Source organism: Equus caballus, chromosome 6, assembly GCF_041296265.1.
Source record: "Equus caballus isolate H_3958 breed thoroughbred chromosome 6, TB-T2T, whole genome shotgun sequence".
Lineage (NCBI taxonomy): Eukaryota > Metazoa > Chordata > Mammalia > Perissodactyla > Equidae > Equus > Equus caballus.
The window spans coordinates 37,169,367-37,195,681 of NC_091689.1; the positions used below are offsets into that span (position 1 = coordinate 37,169,367).

The 26,315-nt window shown below is 37.1% G+C and overlaps 1 protein-coding gene across 1 annotated transcript in view; it reads left to right on the forward strand.

The window, feature by feature from the left end:
- The first annotated feature begins 223 nt into the window (after positions 1–223).
- Positions 224–26,315, forward strand: part of LOC138924527 (olfactory receptor 2W3-like) — a 32,054-nt gene continuing 5,962 nt past the window's right edge. Inside the window, 2 exon segments of the mRNA XM_070269226.1 lie at positions 224–416; positions 1,977–2,130. Coding sequence (XP_070125327.1) covers positions 224–416; positions 1,977–2,130 — 347 coding nt within the window.

A 26,315-nucleotide genomic window follows, 5' to 3' on the forward strand; every position in this document is an offset into this window, starting at 1 on the left:
ATATCCTTTGTTCATGACATCCTTTGTCCAGGTTGTGACTTCTGTTTGTAAGGCCCACACTTGCAGTATGGAGCCTCCTGTGTCCTCCCGGTTTCAGCTGCAGATGGTTCATCCAGGCCCCTTCATCAATTGGTTTCCCATAAGTCTCTAAATGTACAGTCCTTTGGGAGCACTGAAGAGTGGGAGGAAGAAAGAAATTGCATCTTTTTTCCTGTTTCTGGCGATGGTCTCTGGCTGCTGCAACAGCTCTAGGCAGCTGAAGCCTGTGCAGCAGCTGTGGGATCCAGCACCCAAAGGCAGTTTCAGTGGCATTGGTGGGATGCAGGCATCTGGGTTGCAGCATGGGAGGGTCCCAGCAGTAGCCCCAAGAAGAGAGTCTCATTGGCTCAGCAGTGAGGGGGATGTGAGGCTCCAAGGTTGGCGAGGACTCTTTGTCCTTGGATGACAACACTCTCCTTCCTGCTTCCCCAACCTTCTCTCCAGCCTTTTGCCACCTCTGTAACCAAACTCCTGCATTAAACCTCTTCAGTTTGAAATGTGTAAAGTGTTTGCATATGATTGGACATTAAATAATGATGTTAATGTTCTATCAAATTAATTATACCTCAGTTACGATCCTCCCTAATATTGAATAATGACATTTCATTCAGATTTCTAAATTATAAGTTTTGCTAAAATAAAAGTGCTTATAAATAAAGCATTCTCTGAATGTAACTTTTCCTAAGACAATTCACTGGAGGGTACAAAAAGTTTCAAGTTTTTTCATACACAAAACTGAATTGCTTTCCCAAATCTTCTTCAAATTATGCTCTGACTTCAAAATTCACCTGCACTAGCATTAAATTGTATGTGCCTTTTCATCTCAGTTAATATGATAAGAAAATCCTTGTTTAATCTGCCTTTCTTGATTATTAATGTTTATATGGTGTTCATATGTTTACCCTTGTAACTACTTATGTGAAATATCCATTTATAGCTTTTGTACATTTTTCCTATTGAAAGCTTTTCCTTATACATATAAAAGTGTTTACATATTAATAATCATAACTCTTTGTGAGTTGTATGAATTATAATATTTTAATTTCAGTTTTAATTTTGATATTTTGTTCCATAAGATTTTAAAAAAATGTTTAGTCTAATACATTCACTTTAATGATTTCTTTCAGCACCTTTGTGTTTAGAAAGTCCTCACACATTTTCTGAGCATTAAAATTTTCATCTTTATGTATTTTTAAGAATGAGTTTGAGCATATTTTTGTAAATTTAACTTCTAACGCAGCAATAACTTATTGGAGATGTGATATGAAATAGGTTTCTAACATGATTGTTTGCAATTAGAGACTAATGTAAAGTGTTAAATGATCCTTTTTTCATTCATTCATTCCAAAAATATTTATTAGTATCAGTTATGTTCCAACCACTCTTCTAGGTTCATGATGGTGAAAACAATGATTCTGCCCTCATTCAGCTCATATTCTACTGATAAATGAAGACAATCAACTACTGAATACACGATATTATGCCAGGTATTAATAACTACAATGAATAAAATTAAAAGCAGGGTGAGAATCATGAGGGAATCTATTTTATACAGAATGTGAAATTTCATCAGACCCATCAATGAAACAATGGAGTCAGTGATTAAACATCTGGGCAGGGATGTTTAAGAAGAGGGAACCGGAAGTGTAAAGACCCTGAGACAGAATCTCACTTGCCATGTGTGATGAGCAACAAGAAGATCCGTTCCCACAGGTTATGGTGAGAAAGTTAGAGAAACATAGAAAATCAGGTTACACATGGAGCCAAGAGGCAGGTCCTCCAGGATTGTGAGGGGGCTCAGAAGGACCAGAGATGATCAAGATGTATTTAGGGAAATGGTTAACAAAAGACATGTATAAAACTCAAAAGAGTGTGCATTTAGAAAAGGAAAGAAAATCACAACCAATCAATGGTCTCTTTCTTCTATTATCTCTTAGGACTGTTTACTAGACATGCTCACACTGTCTTATGCTCCGACTGCAGTCTGGCTTGCCCTCACCACCACAACATGCTACAATTCCCAGCAACTGCCAGTACTCACCGAGCCTCACAGAGTGCAGAGCCTCAGAGCTTTGACTCTCCTGCCTCTTGGTAAATCCCACTCTGAGATGTGACTGGAGGATTTAGAGAGAGGAAAGGCATGATAGGACTTAGGTGCACAAGCATCACTGAAGGCTTTATGGAGAAAAAAGTCCAGGGATCAAGAATGCAGAGAGTGGTTTGAGTGAATCCTGGTGAGAGACGTGGTAGCTGAGTGAGGGGGTGGTGATGTTAGGTTGAAGTGCTATCGATGCACTCAGGACACTGGGGCTGGGCACGTTGGAGAGGAAACTTAGAACTGAGTTTGAGACTCAAATTTCCCAATAGACATGTGCATGGAGATGAGGCAAGGCCACTGGGTGCCTGAGTCAGGAGTTCAAAGGGGAGGACACACCTGAAGTCATGGTTTAGGGGATAAGCAATGTGTAGAAGAAGGAATTGGATTGCATGACTAGGGAGAGTGGGTGTCTTACACCAGAAACCAGTGTAGATGAGGTTAAATTTCCATCTCATCTCTTCTTTTCCAATCACCTAATGCCAAATGCCTTTAAAATAAACCACTGCACCACTGGCCCGGCCCCAAAGATCTAATAGAATTTTGATTAGAATGTAATTAAAAGAAATACTTAGGAAGGATTAATATTGTTAAACTGTTGAGGATTTTCATCTAGAAATATGCTTGTCTTCACAGGTTATTAAAATGGTTAGAAGCTAAACCTGACTTGTTAAAAATTTTTTCCTAAAGTTCTTCCCTAGTAATTGTTGAGATTATTCCAGATTATTTCAAGATGTTTGTTTCATTAGCAGTTTGAAAAGAATATTTTCCAATTTGTGAAAACTTAATAAGCACTAATAGTGACAGAATAGCTATTGATCTTTATGCGACTGCCTGGTTCTTCATTTTTAAAATCTGGTACTGATTCCAATATTTCATTTGAATATTTTCATTAGATATTTTAGTTCAGTCTCATGTATTAATGCAATGTAGTATACTGTGAAATCTGTATTTAACTGTGGCAATAAAAAAACAACCCTCTGTTCCAATTTTTAATGTTTTTCCTCATTTTATGTTTCTCTTTCTAGAAACATACAGGGTATTGATTTACCATGTTTTGTCTTTAAAAATGTAAAACAACAAAAAATATAGTAAGGTAACAGGATATAAAATAAAGATACTAAACTCACTGTCTTCACATACACAAGAAATAGTGCAGTAGAACATATAACGGAGAGAAAATCTCATTTATAAAAGGATCAAAAATGATAAAACATTTAGGAACTAAACTCAGTAAGAAATGTGTAAGACTTATATGAGGAAAATTTGAAGGTAATCCTGAAAGATACAAGCGCAGATATGAAGAAATGGAAAGTTACCTGCCCAGGGCTCAGGAGTGGAGCCATCATTTCTGTGGACAAAAAATTGTATCAAAGAGGATTATTGTTGTCTGAAAACCTAATGGAATTTACATGGCTAGGTTTCTGACTAACTTCAGTCTCATGACTCCTATTTTATTTCTGATTTCTCACTTTTAGAATGGGACTGTCTATCCTACATCTGTCTCCTTATTATGTTTTGGAAGTAGATAATGTGTTATCTGGTTTCAGAGGTTCATAGAGAGAGAGGAATTTTTCCCCAGGATGAATTATACCTGGAAACTCTCTCAGACCTGGATACTTGGATGAGACTTTGAACTTAGAGTTGATCCCAGAACAGATTAAGATTTTCAGGGGTATTGAGACGAGACTAACATATTTTGCTTATTAGAAGGGCATGAATTTGGGGGAACCAGAGAGAAAATTTTATGGGCCAAACTACATCACCTCAAAATTCCTGTGTTAAAATCCTATCCCTCAGTGCCTCAGAAGTGATCTTATTTGGAAATAGGTTTGTTGCAGATGTAATTAGGTAAGATGAAGTCACACTGGAGTAGGCTGAGCTTCTAATCCAATATGACTATTGTCCCTACAAAGAGGGGACACTTGAGCACAGACACACACAGAGAGAACACCATGTGAATATGGGAGCATTGCTCCATAAGCCAAGGAACTACCACAACCAGGAGAGAGGCCTGGGATGGAACTTTGTCTTGCTCCTTCACAGGGAGCATGGTCCTATTGACACCTTGATCTCAGACTTGCAGCTTCCAGAATTGTGATACAGGAAGTTTACGTTGTTCTAAGTCACCCAGTTGGTGGTACTTGGTCACAGAATCCATAGCAAGTTAATATAATTTATTTTCTTCTCAGGAAGGATAATTCAACATCAGGAAGATGTTAGTTCTCCATAAGTTAATATTAACTTGATGTTATTAAGTGACTCCACAGCCAAATCTATTTTAGCTCAGCAATGGTCACTTAACTCACTGGAAAAGGTAGGTTTAGATAATCACATATCCCTTGATTATTTACTTGCTGAGCAAAGAGGCATCCGAGTGGTAGCAAACACCTCCTGTTGCACATGGGTAAATGCCTTCAGGGAAGTAGAAACACAATTACATAATATTAAAGAGCAAGAACATTTGCTACAACAAATTTCACCACATAACCCATTGTCTTTTGATTTATTCAGCTGGTTACACTTAAGTCTGAGCCCTGGTTTAGAACCATCTTGTAAATTGGGTTTATAGTATTGCTCTTACTCTTACTATGTATACTTATTGTAAAGTTCTTTACTTATTGCCTGTTGAACCTCTGTAAAAATGACATGTCCAATAAGGTGATGCTGGCTCAGCACTTCCAGATGATCTCCAAAGACTACCACCTTGGAGAAATGTAGACTTTAGATGGGAAATGCCAGAGAGTTCTCCCTCTCCCTTGTTACTCAGACATAAACTAAATAATTTCTGAATACTGTGCACTTTCCCTCCCGTGTTGGTCATGACAACCAGGAAGGGTCCTCCTTGGCACTGGGGGACTAGATCACTACCTGCAGAGAACCTGACTATTGATAAGCAATGCTTTTGGAGAAAGATTTTGATCAAAACAGGAAAATGTGCCAATTAATAAAAGAAACCTTAACAAAATTAGAGTTGGGAAGGCCTGCAGGGGGAGCTCTCATGCCCTATCATATATTGTCAATTACACTAAACAGGAAGAGATATTACCTGCATCTTTGACAGGAAATAAAACTACATTATTCTTGAAGGAAGATTTCTCTCCCCATCAGGCAACAGCCCAGACAATGAGAAATGCTGGGGGTCAGTCAATGAGAAGCCATTGCTGCCCTGAACTGTTACTTTCCTCCAATGGACTTTTGTTTAGAACAGCCCTCCCTGATCCTCATTTTTCTCTTTAAAAGTAAGTGCCTCTCCTTTGTTTTCTGGATTTGTCTGTGACTAGCCATAGTATGTGCATTCTGAATTTCAATTCTTTTAGCTGTTCCTGAATAAACTCATTTTGAGGGTAAAATAATAAGTGAATTTGCTTTTTAAGTTGATATGCCTTGCCTCCAAGTCCATGGAAAAATGGGAACCCAAATCCACCAGTCTTTCTCAAACTCTGAGTTCGAAAATTCTACCAGGCCACTTCTCATCTGAGTGGGCTCTTATTTCTGCATGTTGTTAAAATGCACGCAATCAGTTCAGAGTGGAGATTACTCAGGACATTGCATTCTCCATCTTCACTGTCCTATACATGAAGGCAGAAGCCAGACCAGGCACTGTGGCCCCATCATTGATGATTTGATTTACTGCATCACTCAAGGAGAAAGTGGAAATGCAGGGGCAGCGGTTTAGGTTGGATTTGAGAAATATCATGGCTTCCTGGCCCAAAAGGAACAACTGCAGCTGAGGTGGCTGGAGGAGGGCGAGTGAGCCACTGGGCAGAGCCTGCTGGAGATGAGGGTATTCCAGCAGAGCAGGGCCCTAAAGGAGCTGGCCTAGGGACTGAAGGGGAGCTGCCAATACCTAGTCCTGGGTCTTCTGGAGGCAAGGCTTGGTGCCTGGTGGGGAAGGGAGTGGTGGATATGTGACCAAGGGGACAGACAGTGGCTTTTGGAGAAAAACTACTTTGGTATTTATGCTCTTTAGGAAAAAGGGTGTCCTAGAACTTACATGGGAAGCCTCTTAATTTTAAATCCTACCATTAGAATCAGAAGGGACACCAGAGAATCATAAAAAATAGGTCACATTAGGGGCTGGCCCCGTGGCCGAGGGGTTAAGTTTGCGTGCTCAGCGGCAGGCGGCCCAGTGTTTTGTTGTTTTGAATCCTGGGCGCGGACATGGCACTGCTCATCAAACCACACTGAGGCAGCATCCCACATCCCACAACTAGAAGGAACCACAACGAAGCATATACAACTATGCACTGGGGGGCTTTGGGGAGAAAAAGGAAAAAAATAAAATCTTTTAAAAAAAAGAAAAATATGCCACATTAAGGACAAAAACTTAAATATTTTTTCTAAAAATTAAACTTAATTTTTTGGCTTACATAAGTTTAAACAGAAAAAGAACAACCTACTCTATGCTGACTGAAAAACACTTAAAACCTCACAGTCAATCTTTAAATGACTAGATTGGTGTATTCAGTGACAGCCAATGAAAATCATCCTTAGTAACTCATTTGACTCAATAACCAAGCATATAAATAATGCTTACAATTGTTCAGCTTAGAATTTTCATGTTAAATTTTAAGGCAAATGCTAATTTCCTTCCCCATGTCACTTGCCTATTCCAGACACAGGGGGAAGGAATTACAAGGGCTCCATGCAGCATGCTCACAATCCACTGGAGACTACAGAGCAAACAAATAACAGGGAAAAGGAAACAATTTTTTTAATCCTCCAAGAATATACTAAATCTCAATTGAATTGGGAAAGTCATTATCAATGGGCTTATGTTGTCACAATAGAAACCATTGCAATAGAAATTTTCTGGGCACACTTTAATCTATCTCATTCCTAATGAATTATTCAGGGATTTCTGAGCTAACTAATTCACAGCCTCATACAAGTACAGTGACTAAACAGCCCTGGACACATAGTGGGGGTCACTAAGTGAAGGAATTTACAAAGTCTTTGTGTTTAATTTGTCCCATTTTGTCCTTATTATATCTATTTCAAAATAAACTATTTCTTCTTCTTCTTCTTCTTCTTCTTCTTCTTCTTCTTATTGCTATGCTTATTTCCTTGTGAACAAACTAAGGGTCAGAAAGAAACTAATTTTCTAAATTTCACACAGTAAATACGCAAAACATTTGCACTTTCAATAATAAGTGTGATCATCTTCTCTTACCATAACTCAAAGTATATTTAAATTGGGCATTTATGGGCTGGCTCAGTAGCATGGTGGTTAAGTACGTGCACCCCACTTCAGCAGCCCGGGGTTCACCAGTTTGAATTGCCAGTGTGGACCTACACCACTTATCAAGCCATGCTGTGGTGGTGACCCACATAGAAAAAATAGAGGAAGATTGGCACAGATGTTAGCTCAGAGTCAATCTTCCTCACCAAAAGCAATAATAATAATAATAATGATAATAATAATAATAATGAGCATTTATTAGCACAAAAGCAATTTTAAAATGAGTTATAATACAAATACTTTGGAGAATATACTCTCAAATAATTTATTTTCATTTTTATACCCACTTTTTCCTTTTTTCCCCAGTACCAATAAGATATATTTTACCCACAATGGTCAAGACTAAGGCCTGCCAATTCTATAAAAAATGAAAGTAATCATTTACCTACTTTTTAAAAAATAATTTGACAGGGGGCTATTTTTAGAGTGATAGGGGAAATATAATACAGATGATTGATTTAATAATCTACTCTGAGATAAAATTTTGCCAGATATTAATACCTTTCATTTTTATCCACTTAGGTAACCTACTCATATATGTTTCCAGAGCTACGGCCTGCTGGCTCAAAGAATGAAGAATTGGGGGTTTTCTTAGGGACATTTAGAATAATATTTTATGTCTGTACGTTCCACTGTTTTTCAAATAAATTTAGCAGATTATTTTTATTTTCCTTTTTCAAAAAATATTTTATTGAAGTCATATTGGCTTATAACATTGTGTAAATTTCAGGTGTATGTTATCATATTTCAGTTTCTGTATTGACTACATCATGTTCATCACCAATAGTCTAGTTTTTATACGTCACCATACATATGTGCCCCCTTACCACTTTTACCCTCCCCCACTACCTTCTCCTCTGATAAACACTAATCTCTTCTCCTTATCTATGTGCTTGTTTATCTTCCACACGAGTGAAATCATATAGTATTTGACCTTCTCTGACATTTCACTTAGCATAAGACCCTCAAGGTTCATCCATGTTGTTGCAAATGGCACAATTATATCTTTTTAATGGCTGAATAATATTCTATTGCATATATATACTACATCTCCTTTATTCATTCATCTTTTCTGGGCATTTGGGTTGTTTCCATGTCTTGGCTATTGTAAATAATGCTGCAATGAACATAGTGCTGCATAAGTCTTTGTGAATTATTGACTTTATGTTCTTTGGATAAATAACCAGTAGTGGAATAGCTGGATCATACAGCATTTATGTTTTTAATTTTTGAGAAATATCCATACTGTTTTCCATAGTGGCCGCTCCATTTTGTACTGTCATCAACAGTATATGATGGTTTACTTTTCTCCACATATTCTCCCACATTTATTTCTTTTCATTAATTATAGCCATTATGACAGATGTGAGGTGATATCTCATGGCAGTTTTGATTTCCATTTCCCTAATAATTAGGAAAGTTAAACATCTTTTCATGTACCTGTTGTCTATTTGTATATATTCTTTGGGAAAATGTCTGTTTATATCCTCTGCCCGTTATTGATTGAGTTGTTCATTTTTTTGTTATTGAGTTGTATGAGTTATTTATATATTTTGGAGATTAACCTCTTCTTGGGTATATGATTTGCAAATATTTTCTCTCAGTTGGTGGGTTGTCTTTTCTTTATTTTAATTTAATTTTTATTGAGTTAATGATAGGTGACAATCTTGTGAAATTTCAGTTGTACATTATAGTTTGACAGTCATGTTGTAGGTGCACCCCTTAACCCTTTGTGCCCAGCCCCCACCCCACTTTTCCCCTGGTAGCCACAAATCTGTTCTCTTTGACTGCATTTTTAAATTCCTCATATGAGTGGAGTCATACAAAGATACTCCTTCTCTATCTGGCTTATTTCACTTAACATAATTCCCTCTAGGTCCATCCATGTTGTTTCAAATGGGACAATTGTGTTCTTTTTTATGGCTGAATAGTATTCCATTGTGTATATATACACCACATCTTTACCCAATCACCAGTTGATGGGCATTAGGTTGCTTCCACGTCTTGGCTATTGTAAATAATGCTGCAATGAACATTGGGGTGCATGAGACTTTTAGAATTGCTGATTTCAAGCTCTTTGGAAGATACCCAGTACTGGGATAGCTGGATCATATGGTAGTTCTAGTTTTAATTTTTTGAGGAATCTCAATACTGTTTTCTATAGTGGCTGCACCTGTTTGCATTCCCACCAACAGTGTATGAGGGTTCCTTTTTCTCCATAACCTTTCTAACATTTGCTACTATTTGTTTTGGTTATTTTTGTCATTCTAATGGGTGTAAGGAGATATCTTAGTATGGTTTTGATTTGCATTTCCCTGATGATAAGTGATGATGAACATCTTTTCATATGCCTATTGGCCATCCATATATCTTCTTTGGAGAAATGCCCGTTCATGTCTCCTACCCATCTTTTGATCAGGTTTTTTGATTTTTTGTTAGTGAGTTGTGAGTGTTCTTTATATATTATGAATATTAACTCTTTGTTGGATGTATGACTTGCAAATATGTTTTCCCAGTTAGTGGGTTGGTTTTTTTGTTTCAATCTTGTTTTCCTTTGCCTTGAAGAAGCTGTTTAGTCTGATGAAGTCCCATTTGTTTATTCTTTCTATTGGTTCCCTTGTCTGAGAAGACATGGTTTCCAAAAAGATCCTTTTAATACTGATGTCAAAGAGTGTACTGCCTTCATTTTCTTTTAGAAGCTTTATGGTTTCAGGTCTTACCTTTAGGTTTTTTATCCATTCAGAGTTTATTGTTGTGAATGGTGGAAAAGAATGGTCAATTTTCATTCTTTTACATGTGGCTTTCCAGTATTCCAAGCACCATTTGTTGAAAAGACTTTCTTTTCTGCATTGTATACCCTCAGCTCCTTTGTCAAAGATTAACTGTCTGTAGATGTGTGGTTTTATTTATTGGCTTTCAATTCGGTTCCATTGATCCGTGCACCTGTTTTTGTACCAGTACCATGCTGTGTTGATTACTGTAGCTTTGTAGTATGTTTTGAAGTCAGGGATTATGACGCCTCCAGCTTTGTTCTTTTTTCTTAGGATTGCTTTAGCAATTCGGGGTCTTTTGTTCCCCATATGAATTTTAGGATTCTTTGTTCAATTTCTGTAAAGAATGTCATTGGGATTCTGATTTGGATTGCCTTGAATCTGTAGATTGCTTTAGGTAGGATGGACATTTTAACTATGTTTATTCTTCCAATCCATGTACATGGAATGACTTTCCATCTCTTTATGTCATCATCCATTTGTTTCAGAAAAGCCTTGTAGTTTTGTTGTATAGGTCTTTAACTTCCTTAGTTAAATTCCCCCGAAGTTATTTTATTCCCTGTGTTGCGATTGTGAATGGGATTGTGTACTTGAGTTCTTTTTCTGTTAGTTATTAGAGTATGGAAATGCTACTGGTTTATGTAAATTGATCCTATACCCTGCAACTTTGCTATAGTTGTTGATTATTTTTAAAAGTTTCCAATGGATTCTTTGGGGTTTTCGATATATAAGGTCATGTCATATGCAAACAGTGAGAGTTTCACTTCTTCCCTCCCTATTTGGATTCCTTTTTTTCCTTTTTCTGGCCTGATTGCTCTGGCCAGGACATCCAGTACTATGTTAAATAAGAGTGGTGATAGAGGGCATCCTTGTCTCATTCCTGTTTTCAGTGGGATGGTGCTCAGGTTTTGCAAATTGAGTATGATGTTGGCTATGAGTTTGGCATATATGGCCTTTATTATGTTGAGGTAGTTCCCTTCTATGCCCATTTTGTTCAGAGTTTTTCTCATAAATGGCTGTTCAATCTTGTAAAATGCTTTCTCTGCATATATTGAGATGATCATGTGGGTTTTATTCCTCAATTTTTTGATGTGGTGTATCACGTTGATTGATTTGCGGATGCTGAACCATCCCTGTGTCCCTGGTATGAATCCCTCTTGATCATGAGGTATGATCCTTTTTATGAATTGCTGAATTCAGGTTGCCAAAATTTTGTTTAGAATTTTTGCAGCTACATTCATCAGCGATATTGGACTGTAGTTCTCCTTTTTCGTGGTGTCCTTGTCAGGCTTTGGTATCAGAGTGATGTTGGCCTCGTAGAATGCGTTAGGAAGTATTCCATCCTCCCTAAATTTTTGGAACAGCTTGAAAAGGATAGGTATTAAATCCTGTCTGAAAGTTTGGTAGAATTCCCCAGGAAAGCCATCTGGTCCTGGGGTTTTATTCTTTTGGATGCTTCTGATTGTTGTTTCAATCTCTTTTCTTGTGTGGTCTGTTCAGATTGTCTGCTTCTTGACTAAGCTTTGGGAGTTTGTAGGAATCCAAGAATTTATCCATTTCCTCTAGGCTATCCGTTTTGTTGGCATATACTTTTTGGTAATATTCTCTTATAATCCACTGTATTTCTGTGCAGCGTGTTCTTATTTCTCCTCTTTCATTTCTGATTTTATTTGAGAATACTCTCTTTTTTTCCTTGTAATTCTGGCTAGAGGTTTGTCAATTTTATTTATCTTCTCAAAGAACGAGCTCTTTGTTTCATTGATCCTTTCTACTGCCTTTTTTGTTTCAACATAAATTATTTCTGCTCTGATTTTTATTATTTCTCTCCTTCTGTTCACTTTGGGCTTTGTTTGTTCTTCTTTCTCTCATATAGTTAGATGTGGTTTAAGATTGCTTATTTGGGATTTTTCTTTTTTGTTAGGATGTGCCTGTGTTCTGATGAATTTCCCTCTTAATTTAGTTTTTGCTGTATCACATATGAGCTGGTATGGCATGTTATCATTTTCATTTGTCTCCAGATATTTTTTGATGTCTTATTTAATTTCTTCAATGAGCCATCTCTTGTTCAATAGCGTATTGTTTAGTCTCCACATCTTTATGCCTTTATCAGCTTTCTTCTTGTGCTTAATTTCTACCTTTGTAGCATTATGATTGGAGAAGAGGCTTGTCATTAGTTCAATTTTTTTTTAAATTTGTAGAGGGTTGCCTTGTTTCCCAACATATGATCTATCCTTGAGAATGTTCCATGTGCACTTGAGAAGAATGTGTATTCTGTTGTTTTGGGGTGAAGTGTTCTATATATGTCTATTAAGTCCAACTGTTTTAGGTTTTTGTCCAGCTCCACTCTTTCCTTGTTGATTTTCTGTCCGGATGGTCTGTCCATTGATGTTAGTGGGATGTTGAGGTCCCCTATTATTATTGCATTATTTTTAATATCTACTTTTAGGTTTGTTAATCATTGCTTTATGAACTTTGGTGCTACTGTGTTGAGTGCATAGATATTTATAAGCATTATTTCTACTTGATGAAGTCTCCCTTTGATCATTATGTATTGGCCCTCCATGTCTCTCTTTACCTGCCTTATATTGAAATCTGTTTTGTCTGATTTAAGCATTGTGACACCTGCTTTCATTTGTTTGCTATTGGCTTGGAGTATTGTCTTCCACCCCTTCACTCTGAGCCTGTGTTTGTCCTTGGAGCTGAGGTGAGTTTCCTGGAGGCAACAAATTATTGTATCTTGTTCTTTAATCCATCATGCCACTCTGTGCCTTTTCATTGCCGAGTCCAATCCGTTTACATTGAGGGTGATTATTGATGCATGAAGGCTTAATGCTGTCATTTTGTCACTCATTTTCTGGTTTTCTTGTGATTTCTTTTTTCCTCCTCCGTTGTATTTTAGCCTACCCAGTGACCTCTGCAATTTAATATGCTGGGTTATTATCTTTTTCCTTAGTTATGTTTTGTGTCTCTGTTCTTTCTTTTAATTTAGTGGAACCCTGCAGTTTGTATTCAGAATCTCATGCATAACGTAGTCCATTTTCTGGTGGCCTGTTGCTTTCTTAGCCTAAACTGACTCAGTCCCTTTCCTCCTCCCCTCCTAAATTATTATTTTCATCTCTTATTCCAAGTTGTGTTGTGAGGTTGTGGTTAGAGTGATAAGATTATCTTTGCTTTGGTGATTTTCTTCCCTTTATCCTAATGCTGTAGTTGAATATTTGCTATCCTATTCTGGTTCTATCTATTTATCTCCCTAGTCTGTATTTTGAGATCCCTTTCTCCCTTTTTTCCTTTTTTCAGGTATGAGGGCCTTCTTGAGGATTTCTTCTATGGGTGGTCTTGTGGCCATGAAGTCCCTAGGCTTTTGTTGCCTGGAAAAGATTTACTTTCTCCCTCATATCTGTAGGATATTTTGGCTGAAGATAATATTCTTGGCTGAAGATTATTGACCTATAAAGGTTTGAATATGTCATTCCAATATCTCCTAGTTTGTAAGGTTTCTGTAGAGGAATCTGCTGAAAGTCTGATAGGGCTTCCTTTGTAGGTTATTTTCTTCTGCCTTGCTGCCATGAGTATTCATTCTTTGTCATTCATTTTTGCTATTTTTACTACTATATGCCTTGGAGTAGGTCTTTTTACATTGACAAATGTAGGACATCTGAAAACTTCCTCCACACACGTTTCTCCCTCAATCTCTAGATTTGGGAAGTTCTCTGCTATTATGTCATTGAGCACACTTTCTGCTCCATTTTACTTTTCCATGCCCTCAGGAATTCTGATGATTCTTAAGTTGCATTTTCTCATGGTGTCTGGTATTTCTTTGAGATTTTCTTCAGTTATTTTTTAATTCTTAGTTCTCTTTCTTCTTCTGTCTGGAGCCGTTCAACCTCTCTATCTTTGATTATGCTAATTTTCTCCTTTAAGTTGTCTACACAGGCATTCAGGAAATGCATATTCTGTTTTATCTGATCCATTTTATTTTTCATCTCTAGTATTTCTGATTGATTCTTCTTTATAGTTTTGATCTCTTTTGTGAAGTAACTCCAGAACTCGTTGATTTGTTTCTCTATATTTCCCTTTACCTCATTGAGTTTTTTGATGATAGCTATTCTGAATAGATTTTCTCTTAGTTTACCTATTTCCAAGTCCTCAGGACCTACTTCTGTGTTTTTATTGTTTTCCTTTTGGTCTGGAGTTATTATAAATTGCTGGATCATAGTGGAGCAGTTTTTTAGCATAATTCTATTGTTCGGTTGCAGTTACAGCCTGTCACCACTAGAACGACGTTGAGAGCACTGTGTCCTGACCCCTCCACCTTCAGCTGCTGTGGCAGCACACACCACGGGTTCGGGGAGGAAGGGCAACTTCTCCCATGTGCAGACCTGGACTCTGATCAACTTTCGCTCTCTGGTTTCTTGGGGCTTTGGTTTGATGGGGTCCCCCCACGTGGACATTTTCCCCCATTAGAGGGTTTCTGCTGCATGGGTCTGTGGGAGTCCTGGACAATCCTCCGGATGCATGGACCCTCCACCACTCCTTCCCTCACAGAGCCTCCTGCAGCAGTGATCCCAGTCTCTAGGGGAGGGAGCAAAGTTCTCTCTTACCCCATTCCAGCTCTTCCAAGGGCAGCTCCAGCCTCTCTACTCTCCATCGTTTGGCTGCTGTGGGTCTCTGACGATTTTTGTGTTATTGGGATTTCTTTGGTTGGAATGTAGTTGCTCCCCTTAGTTGTAATTTGGAGGGGAGAGAGTCCTGGGCGAGTTCACTCTGCCATGTCTCTGACGTCACTCTGGGTTGTCTTTACTTTTTATTCATGGTTTCCCTAGACATACAGCAGCTTTTTATTGTGATACATTTCCATTTATTTATTTTTTATTTTATTTCCTTTCTTGAGTAGACACAGTCTTCAAAAGGTACTCCTAAGATTGATGTCAAAGAGTCTACTGTCTATATTCTATTCTAGAAGTTTGATGGTTTTAGGTCTCAGTAGATGCAGAGAAAACATTTTACAAGAAACAACATAAATTTATGATTAAATTTCTCACTAAAATGAGTATAGAAGAAAAGTACTTCAACATAATAAAGACTGTATTTGAGAAACCCACATCCAATAACTTACTCAATGATGAAAAATTGATAGCTATTGCTCTGAGAACAGGAACAAGACAAGGATCCCCCTCTCAACACTCTTATTCTACCTAGTACTGGAAGTTTTAGCCAGAGAAACTAGGCAAGAAAAATAAATAAAAGGGATCCAATTTTGAAATGAATAAGTAAAACTGCTATTATTTGCTGATGATATGAATCTATAGATGGAAATTCCTAAACAATCCATCAAAAAACTGTTAGAAATAATCAATATTGTATATTTTCAGCATACAAAATCAACATACAAAAATCGGTTGCATTTCCGTATACTAATAACAAACTAGAAGAAAGAGAAATAAGGAATACACTCCCCCCATAAAATAGAAAATACCTTCAAATAAATTTAACCAAGGAGTTGATAGACTTATACTCTGAAAACTATACGATATGACATAAGATATCAATTTTTTTAAATATTGACACCTAAGCTAACATCTGTTATCTGTTGCCAATCTTTTTTTTTCCTTCTTCCTTTCCCCAAAACTTCGCAGTACATAGTTGTATATTCTAGCTGTGAGTGCCTCTGGTTGTGCTATCTGTAACATTGCCTCAGCATGGCTTGATAACTGGTGCCATATCCATGCCCAGGATCCCAACTGGCAAAAACCTGGGCCCCCAGAGGGAAACACATGAACTTAACCACTGAGCCTTGGGGATGGTCTCTGTAAGACATTATTGAAAGAAACCAAAGAAGCGATAAATAAATGAAAAGATACTCTATGCTCATGTATTGGAAGAATAAACAGTTAAAATGTCCATATTACCTAAAGTAACCTACAGTTTCAATGCAATCCCAGTCAGAATCCCATTAATATTCTTCATGGAAATAGACAAAAACGTCCTAAAATTTGTATGGAATGACAAAAGACCCTGAATAGACAAAGCAATCCTGAGGAAAAAAAGAAAGGTGGAGGTATCACATTTCCTGAATTCAAAATATACTGCAAAGTTATAGAAATCAAAACAGCATGGTACTGGCAGAAGAACAGACACAGAGATATATGGAACAGAATTGAGAGTCCAGAAGAAAACACACACACACATGTTAGGACAGCTCATCTTTGACTAAAGAGCCAAGAGTATGCAATGGAGAAAGGAAAATATATTCAATAGATCATCTTGGTGAAAATGGACAGGTGCATACCAAAGAATGAAAGTAGACCGTTATCTTACATCATACACAAAAATGAACACTAAATGGATTAAAGGCTTGAATGTAAGGACTGAAACCATAAAACTCCTGGAATATAACTTAGCAGATATTTAGGATTGTGATATTTGTGAGAGGTCTTATAGAATAACAGAGTCACTGACACCCATATAAGCTACATTTGGTTAGAACATAGGGCTTGACAGTGCAGTTCATCTCATCTTAGCTGTGATACAAACAACACTATTTTCATTAAATCTCCATTTCCTCATTTATAAAATGTTTAATAACATATTGTTTGGAGGACTAAATGAACCATTTTTCAAAACAGAAAACAATCATTGATATCAAAGAATTATAGAGTATCAAATTATAATGGATTTTGTTTACTTTATCATACGTTAATTTGATGAGTTTCTTAAATTAGAGAATCAATAAAGCCAAAAATACTGAATCAATTACTTCTATGTAGGAACTAATGTAGTGTCATAAGTTACTTTGTTTGGTCTGATTTTATTCTTAAGACAGTTTATTCTCAATATTTTAAAATTTCTTTAATCCAATTTATACCAGAAACTGAAAACAGAATTTGGCTAAATAATGGTTTCACTACTTACAGGGAAACAGCTTTGTCCCATAATGAGAAAACCCATATTAGCTGTCCTTTTCAATGATTTAATCCATGTTCTGAAGGGCAGATGAAAGTATACCAGTTGTGTGAATTATTGCAAGTAATTCACTCTCAGAATCACTGTCCTCATATTTCCATTTCATTCCACTGAATTAAATAATTAATCAATTCAACAAATATTTTCTATTTTATGCCAGTCACTTTTCTAAGTGTTGGAATATATCACTGAGCAACAAGAACAAATTCCTACAAATCTATAGCTTTATTTTGCAAATATTTACTTAAATTATACAAAATGCACAGAATATTAGATGATACAGAACATTGAAAAAAGAAGAAAGTTAAGCATGACTAGAAATTTCAAGGGTAGGGCATCTAATTTTTAATTGATGATCAAGAGAGACCTCACACAGTAGAGGATGAGACAGCAAATATCTGATCTGGAGGAGGGCATTCTAGGCAACAGAAATGATGAGTACCAAGGCCTGAGATGGAAGGATGGAAGATGTGTTCTAGGAGCTATGAGGAGGACTGTGCAGCTGCAGCAGAGTGAGTGAGAAGAGAGTCAATAGTGCAGGAGCCTAGAGGCATGCCACTGTGAGTGTGATTATTCTAAGAGAAGTGGGAAAACAAAAAAGTTGTAAATGGAGGAATAAGATTGGATTAAGGTTTTGTGGGGATCTCTTTGTATGTTTTATTGAGAACAAGCTAGAGATGGTCGAGCCTTGAAGTAGGGAGTAGATAAGAGACTTTCCAATAATTCAATCAGAGATGATTGTGATAGTACTAAACGTGCTGAGAAATGGACAGACTCTTAGTATGTTTTGAAAGCAGTCCTGGCAAGATTTCCTGTTGGATTAGATATCCAGTGTCAGAGAAAGAGAAAAGTCATGAATGATTCCAAGGTTTAAATCTCCAGAGTTGGCATAATGAGATTGCCATTTATATTCAGGGGCAAAGCTGCAGGTGGCACAGAATGTAAGGAGTTGGGTTTTGGACAAATCAATGTTGTGATGAATGTTAAATATCTGAGTGTTGATATTTGATAGATTAATTTACAAATATGGAGTTTCAGGAGAAAAGTGTAGGCTAGAGATATGCAGTTGGAATCAAAGCAAATGAATGTAATTTAATTACAGTAATGAGCCAGCCAGCCCAAGAACACTTTGGGAGTGAGCTGAGGAAGAGGGAACAGTTCCAGGTCCTGGGACCATTGATTTCTCCAATGGGAGTGGTGAAGGAGAACAGGAGAAAGCAGCAAAAGAGTCCCAACAGGGTGGCAAGTAGACAGGGAGGGAAAACATGATGATTGGTTTCTTCAGGAAAGAGAAAGGAGGTTCTCAGTGGCATCAAATGCTAGAGAAAAACCTTTTAATGTGAACTCTAATGACTGTCCATTTTTCAGTGTGGAGGTCACTGGGAATATAGGCATGAGCAGTTTGGTTAAGGTATTGTTCTATCATGGTGAGCAATTGAGTTTAAGAGAGAAGGTATAAGGAGAGGAACAGGAGACAGACCTTATTAAAAGCCACTTCACAGATTTCTTATAAATGAAATAAAGGAGTGTGCTGGAGCAAGAATGGTGTTTAAAGACATAACATATGTTAAATATCCCTGACAATTCCTTGGATACCCACCTTTCAATCCCTGTTATTTAAAATTTCTAGAGTTTTGCAAAATCACATAAACTCCTTGACCCAGAATATATTCATCCAGAATGTGGCAATGATAATGACCATCTTGACTGTAGCTACACAGATTAGCATAGATGATGGACTATGTATGTGAGTCAGACACATTTGAATATCAATAAAACATCACTAGAAGTGCTTTAAAGACTAATAATAATAATTGTAGTAGTAGTACTTGTTATTATAATATTAAAAATCAAACTATGTAAATGAAATTTACTTTTTAAAAATATTTATGAAGAGAAGACACTGAATATTTCACATCCTCCCTTCTTTACTAGGGGGATTTAGACATCTATTAATTATGTCTACAAGTAGAATTTCACATCAATCTCCCTAGGAGGGAGATTGCATCAGTATCAGTATTAGATTTCTATTGCTGTGTAACAAGTTACCACAGATTTAGCTAATTAAAACCACATCTATTTATTAAATCATAATTCTGCTGATCATATGTCTAGGTGGGATCAGCTGGCTTCTCTGATTAGGGATTCACAAGATAAAAATCAAGATGTTGGCCAGGCTGGGCTCCTCTTAGCAGTCTTGGGAGGAATCCAATTCCAAACTTATTCAGTTTCTTGGAATAAAGCACTTGTGCTTGTAGGCTTGAAATCCCCATTTCCTTCCTGGCTATCTATTAGAGGTCACTTGTCTTTCTCATGTGACCCACTTCAACATCAAAGCCAGCAATGACACATCCAATCTGAATCTCTCTGACTTTCCCTTCTGCCACCAGCCCAATAGCCATAAAATCTTTTCTGATTCTAAAGGACCCATGTGATTATGTTAGAAGCACCCAGTCTCTCTCTTGTCATAAAATATAACACAGTCATGAGAGTAACTCAAGTCTGAAGATGATGGGGTCCATCTCAGAATTCTGTCTACCACAGTAACCCACTTTTGAAAGTGGTAAATTTCATATTAAAGAAATTTCCCTGTAGAATTTAAGAAGAAAAATTACATCCTGAGGGAGTTGTAAATTTTATTTTAACTGCAGAAGATCTTCCTAAGAGCACCTAAGTGCACTGAATGTAGATGAAAGGAACCTAAATGGTTATGCACTCAGTTTGTCATACCATCAATGGTCATGTTTTAATTGGTGTGAGAATGAGTGCTGAATTATGCAGAGGTAGCAGTGAAATGAACCCCAAAATAGTGAAGAATATACTTACTGGCTTTTAAGATGAAATACTTATTTTGTTTTCTCCAGGAATTATTAGAGAAAAATGAGGAACAGTGTGACTGTCTCCTCAATATAATGGCTTCCTAAGTTTTTACCAGTATATTCTGTGCTTTCAAGTGTCCTACAAAATTCTTTTCACAGTTGATATAAAGCTTGTCCCTGCCACAGCACATGATAGCCTCCTCTTTCTGCTGAACTGTGCAGTATGCAGGATGGGGAACTGTGAAGGAATGTCCCTGGCAACCCCAAGTGATTTGACACATGGCCCTGTATCCTGGGTTTGTATAACTTTTTATCAGAGATGCGTTCCTGGGAAGTCATGGTGGCAGAGAGAGCCGAGTAGGGTTTACATCTCTGTCAAGACCTAAATCGAGAAAGGGAGAAACTATACTCTCTCCCAAGAATGGGGTATGGGCCATGTGGTTCTGGAAATGGAGTGAGTACATGGTCCTTGCCTGCCCATCAGGAGCTCTCCTCCACCTTGGATGGCCTTGCTGTGTTGGTATTTTCTTGGACTATGAAGCAGATGAAATCTTTTATAACATCAAAAATGAATCTATACATCCAACCAACTGTTCTCTGGTCTCCTCCGACCTTATTTCTTTATCTGTGACATGATTCTTTTCATCTTGCCAGCTATGACAGAAGTGGATCAAGAAACTCGACATACATGGGTCATCTTGACTCTGATTATAATGTTAAGAATTATCATTCCTAATATTCTCTTCCTAACAATTTGAAGTCTAGTAAAGGTTCCTGGAGTGGAGAAGAGGATAGAAATACTCTAAGCCTCAACAAATCACAACTTTAATCTTTCTTGCTGTGGAAATTTTCCCATAGGGAAAAAACAGAAAATGCGAAATATTCACATTTGGAGGAGGATAGTGGAGCATAATAATTTTAGAAATTGAGCAATCTCATCAGTCTTCTTCCAGGTATCTCCACACAATTTCTTAATGAGTCTGTTTTCAAATGAATGGGCCTTGTATTAAACAAAGATTTTTACACATTTATAATTATTTCTTTTAATATATTTTCATTCCCAGATTTCATATGTTAAGAATTTGAAATGACAATACTTAAATTGGCTCAGAATTGTCCAATATTGTTGCAGCATCAGATCCATAATTGTGTTTCTCTTCCTTCTTATTTTCCTTGTTTTCTCTTGTTTCTGTTTGTCTCTGCTTCTGAGTCTTTCTCTTTTTCAATCTTTCTCTTTCTCTCTTTTTTGATCCATCCTTTCTTCTTTGATTTACACCACTTATTGTTTAACCTTCCATTTCCTTCTAAATTAATATACTCAAAGCCATTCCTTTATGTATTCATGATTCCTAAAGACCATACTCAACTATTTTTTAAATTCTCTTTATTCTGGCACTGATTTTGTAGGATTATGAAATTCATTCCTCTGAATCTAATATCACTGATTCCCACACAATACCCCTCTGGAGTTATAACATTTTCCTTCTCTTTGGATATATATTTTTTTAGAGTAGAAGTTTCTCAGAATTTTCATTCAACTAATTCTTTGACGTAGCCATTTACTTGTAAAACTTTAAACAAATAACCTCTCTCTCTGTCAGTATCAGCTACTTAATATGTTTCCTATCTATGGAATAATGATATTCATCTAAATGTTATGGTAAATATTTAAGGTCATGATTGGTATTATTTGTTTAAATTCAACTTTACTACTAAAATACAACTTAAAGATGTAGATGATGTTGACAAAATAGTAATGATATTTGCCTTATTTTTAAAGTATATTCTGCACTTTCCCAATAAAATTCTTGTCATTCAAGGCTAACCTTTCTGCCAGCTTAGTCTTTATCTGCATTTAATAAGTAAGTGGTAGCCAAATGCTAAAATGCTTAAATGTTAAACAATTATTAATTAATCGCAAATTTAGTTAATATTATCCTGCTAATAAACTAGCAAATCTTTAATCTTCTTCTTTATCTCTACCTTGAATTTTGAGGTGTTTTAATCTTCTTGGGAGATTTCTTTGACGGACATCTTTCACTCACTTTGCAATAATATTTTTGATGTCTCCTTCTTTCTAGACTTTTAAACATTTTTATTTCTAGACTTTTTGCATTAGAAGGAAGGTTATGGAATATCACAATTTTAGAAATGGAAAAATTTCAAACTCTGTTTCCAGATGGGTCTACATATCTTATTGATAAGTCCATATATTAAAGAAAGATTTCTATATATTCATGTTTGATACATTTATCCTTGATCATAAGCAAAGAGTTCTCCTTCCATCTCTCATTTACAAGCAAAAGTAATCGTAAAATATCCCCCCATCCCTCTTTTTGATATCTTACAGAACTTTCAGGCCCTAGGCCTCTTCCATGTATGATCTGAGTAGGGAAGATGTTCATGCTGTGGATCTCAGCTCATGACTCCCCATCATCAGAAGCTAAGCGGGGGCTGGAAACTCAGTGTAACACCTAAGTGTTTGTGTCACTGCAAGGCCAGCACTCTGTGACAGAAGTCGTGACAGAGGACATACACTCAGAGCAGCAGAGCCCCTTCCCCATGGGGATCAGGAGGGACAGAGTCACTGGTACTAGGTCATGCATCCCCAGAGGGATCAACACTTTTACCAGAACTAGGAAGCCCAGTGGGTGAAAGGAAACAACCACACAGGCTCAGAGCTTTGACCCTCCTCAAGAGGTGAACAAGGAGTTCCAGGAACACCTCCTCCCTATGTAGAAAGGTAACATCCTGGTCTCCTCTGGCTCCTTTGGATTCAGTCATCTCATTGTGCATTTTATCATGATTTAAATCAGTCATTAAACCAAGTTGAGTATTTCTTCATCCTTTGCATTCCAAGATTCACAAAACTTTGTGCACCTCCTAGTATGATCCCTTTTTTTCCCCTTCCCAATTCTTAAAAAGTGTCTACTACTCTTTCTGGAATTTTGGTTCTCTGACAGTAAAATCCTCCAAATCCACACCTATTCTGACTTCCCCTTTACTTTCTTCCTTATCTTTTCTCTTGAATGCTAGACTTGTATATTCAACTGTCCACTTGACATCAAAATACGCATTTTAAACTCAACATACCTAAACTTAGCCTTAACTTTCCACTAATCAACACACACACACACACATACACACACACAGACATGAGCACATGCACACACAGACTTCTCCATCTCTATGTATAGTAACTCTATTCAGTTACTCAGGTCAAAAATCTGGTTGATTCTTCTCTTTCTTTTTTTGAGGAAGACTAGCCCTGAGTTACCATCTGCCAACCCTCCTCCTTTTTCTGAGGAGGACTGGCCCTGAGCTAACAGTTATGCCCATCTTCCTCTACTTTATATGTGGGACGCCTACCACAGCATGACTTGCAAAGTGGTGACATGGCTTTCCAAGTAGTGCCATGTCCACATCTGGGATCTGGTTGGTGAACCCCGGGCTGCCAAAGCAGAACATGAGCACTTTACTGCCATGCCACCAGGCAGGGCCCTGGTTCCTCTCTTGATTTCACTACCCCACATCTAGTCCATTAGCACACCTTATTGGCTCTGCCTTCAGAATACATCTAGAGTTCAGTCAGCCCTAACTATTCCACTTCTATAAACCCAGGGAGAGCTTCCATCCTCTCCCTTTGGATCTCTACGTTGATTTCTTAACAGGTATCACGGTTGTACTCTGGTATCTCCCATATGCATTCTCAATGTGGCAGCTGAACTGATCCTTTTAGCATCCAAGATGGTAACACCACTGAAATGACCTATCATTCAACCTAAATTTAAAGACAAAAACTTTACAATGAACCCTCAGACCCTAAGGATGTAGACAACAGTTCCTTCTCTGATTCTGACTTCTTCTCCTTACTTCTCTTTTCATCCTTCTCCCTCTATCATGGCTTCCTGGCTGGGTAATTTCCACCATGGGGTCCTTATCAAAGATGTGCCCTCTACATACAAATCTCCTTCCCCAGGTGTCTCCTCTATTCATTCCCTTTCCTCCTTTAAGCCTGCTCAAATCCAGCTTCTCAATGAGGACTATACAACACTGCATACCTCAGATTCTACTCAGAATACCTTCGCCCAGTCCTTTTCTCCAAGGGCAATGAAGGGTGTTTTTTCCGATATAGTATTTATCAGTTTCTAATGTGTTATATTGCCATCTTATTTATTAAATTTATTCCATTTCTTTGCTTTTGCCTTTTCTTGGTAGAAATCAAGCACTATGTGGGGAGGGATATTTTCCTATTGATAACAGTTTGTTCAACATAGCTCAAGAATCTCAGACCTTTGTAAATGGTTATCACTGAGTGCATATTTGTTGAATGAATGTGTCATTGACTTTTAAGGGAGTGGAATTAAAATATGGATTTGAAAGTGTTTTGTGGAATGTGATATATTCTAGTGGCAATATTATTATTATTATTTATAGTTAGATAATCACTGACCAATGAAGTCCAATGTCAAGTGCTAAACGAGTGAAATCAATTTTTATGTATAGAGAAAATTTGAATAGAGGGATAAGTTTGTAATGGTGATGAATTCCAGTGACACAATGACTTACCATGCCCCGGAGTAGTCTCATTGAGCCTCTTGTAGCTTTGATTCCCTATGACATCACAATGACACATTTGAATCATGAATTACCTCATACTCACTCTATACACCACCTCTCAAAATGTCGTAGTCACCAGGAATGTGGGGGATGTTCTATAAAACTATGTGGACTAAAAACTTTTTTTTTAATTGACTGTTTTGTGCTTTATGTGCTCCTCTTCATCTGCTGTACAGGAGAGCCACTTTCTCTACCTGTGAGATATCCTGGGTCTGCTCTCCTCCCCATCACTTCCCTACTACTGTGCATCCCTCTGTTATTATACATCGGAGTTTTTTCTAGCCCAAAACATTATAGTAGTTATAATCATAAATAATGATTAAAAAGTCAGCCCCCTACATTAGATTCTAGTTTTTCTGAAGCTGTAACTCTCTAGAGCTATATCTACAGTTCAGCTGAATACTGGATGATTTATTCAAATAACTAATTTGGTCATTTCCCCCACCCCCCAGTAAGGTGACTGGTTTGTCAAGTAAATTAATAAGTAAATAATCTAATTATTGTAGCATGTTGGGAAGTCCCTGAATGAAGGGAACCAAAAGGAGGGTGATGTTTGGAGCTGGGAGAGAGCAGGAAGTAAAATAGCTTCATCAGCAGGAAGAAAGTGCTAAGAAAATTCAAAGTGGCGATTTCAACTGTTACTCTCCCAAAGGGCAGTGAAATTTGGAACACTGGGATTTATTAAACCCATCTGCTCTCCAAACACCATTCACATTTTTGTGTCCTTCTGGGGCCCTCTGAGGCTCTGCTCTCTCATTATGTGGGGAAGAGGGAAGCATGGATGTGGTCTGCATACGAATAGAACATATATTCTACAAGTGTACAAGTTCTACACATTCACCTATATGGAGTATTCTCTTTACTCTCTGATTCTCTGACTATATCTACTCAAAAGTATGCAAATAATAATTTTGACTAATTCCTTAGTAAATTGACTTAAAATAGTCTTATTTTTCTCTGATATTACCTGACTGATTCTAGGGACTCTATTTCTATTAATTTATTTACTTATTATTTTTAAAAGTTTAAGTTCTGTGGTATCAGTTTTGCTTCTACAAAAGCATTAAAATGTGATGGTCATATACACAATCTAATAAATCAGGATTTCATGATGCTTGCTCAATTTCCCTCTTAACTAGAGGGAAAAACTAACTGTTTTTGAAACTAAAATATAAATCCAGGTCTGCTAACATCTTCTTTGAAAATCCAAAAACAAAAGAAATAAAGGTAAATAAGTAGTTCACACTTTTAGCTCTTTTAACTTTCTATTAAATGATGTACCTGTGAATTTATTCTACTACATAGGATAATGGGTTTATTTTTCATTCATAAAATTCTTAGTTAAAAATTATCAAATTACTTTTGCCTTATTTTCAGTAGATTTAAGAAAAAAAACAGCATGATCCTGTTCCAGGTGGGATGGGACTGATTATGCCTCAATTCTTTCTTAGACACATGAGAATTCTTGGAAATGGGGAAAGAGCACATGACCATCTGTGTTTATGTTTTTATAAAAACAATGGATTGAGTCCCCTATTTTATGTAACATGATATAATAAATTATTTCCATAGCAAGGGACAAGTTCTCATGGTCCTCATTTTCTGTGTTGACCCTATGTGAGATTGGAGAGTTTGATGCATGCCTACAGCACACTTCCATGTAAGTACTAATAGCGCCGTGGGTTCAGAAGATTCCCCAGAACTTGGAGCTGTTGATGAACCCAGACCACCATCAGCATCCCTCTCTAGTCTATCCTTGAGAG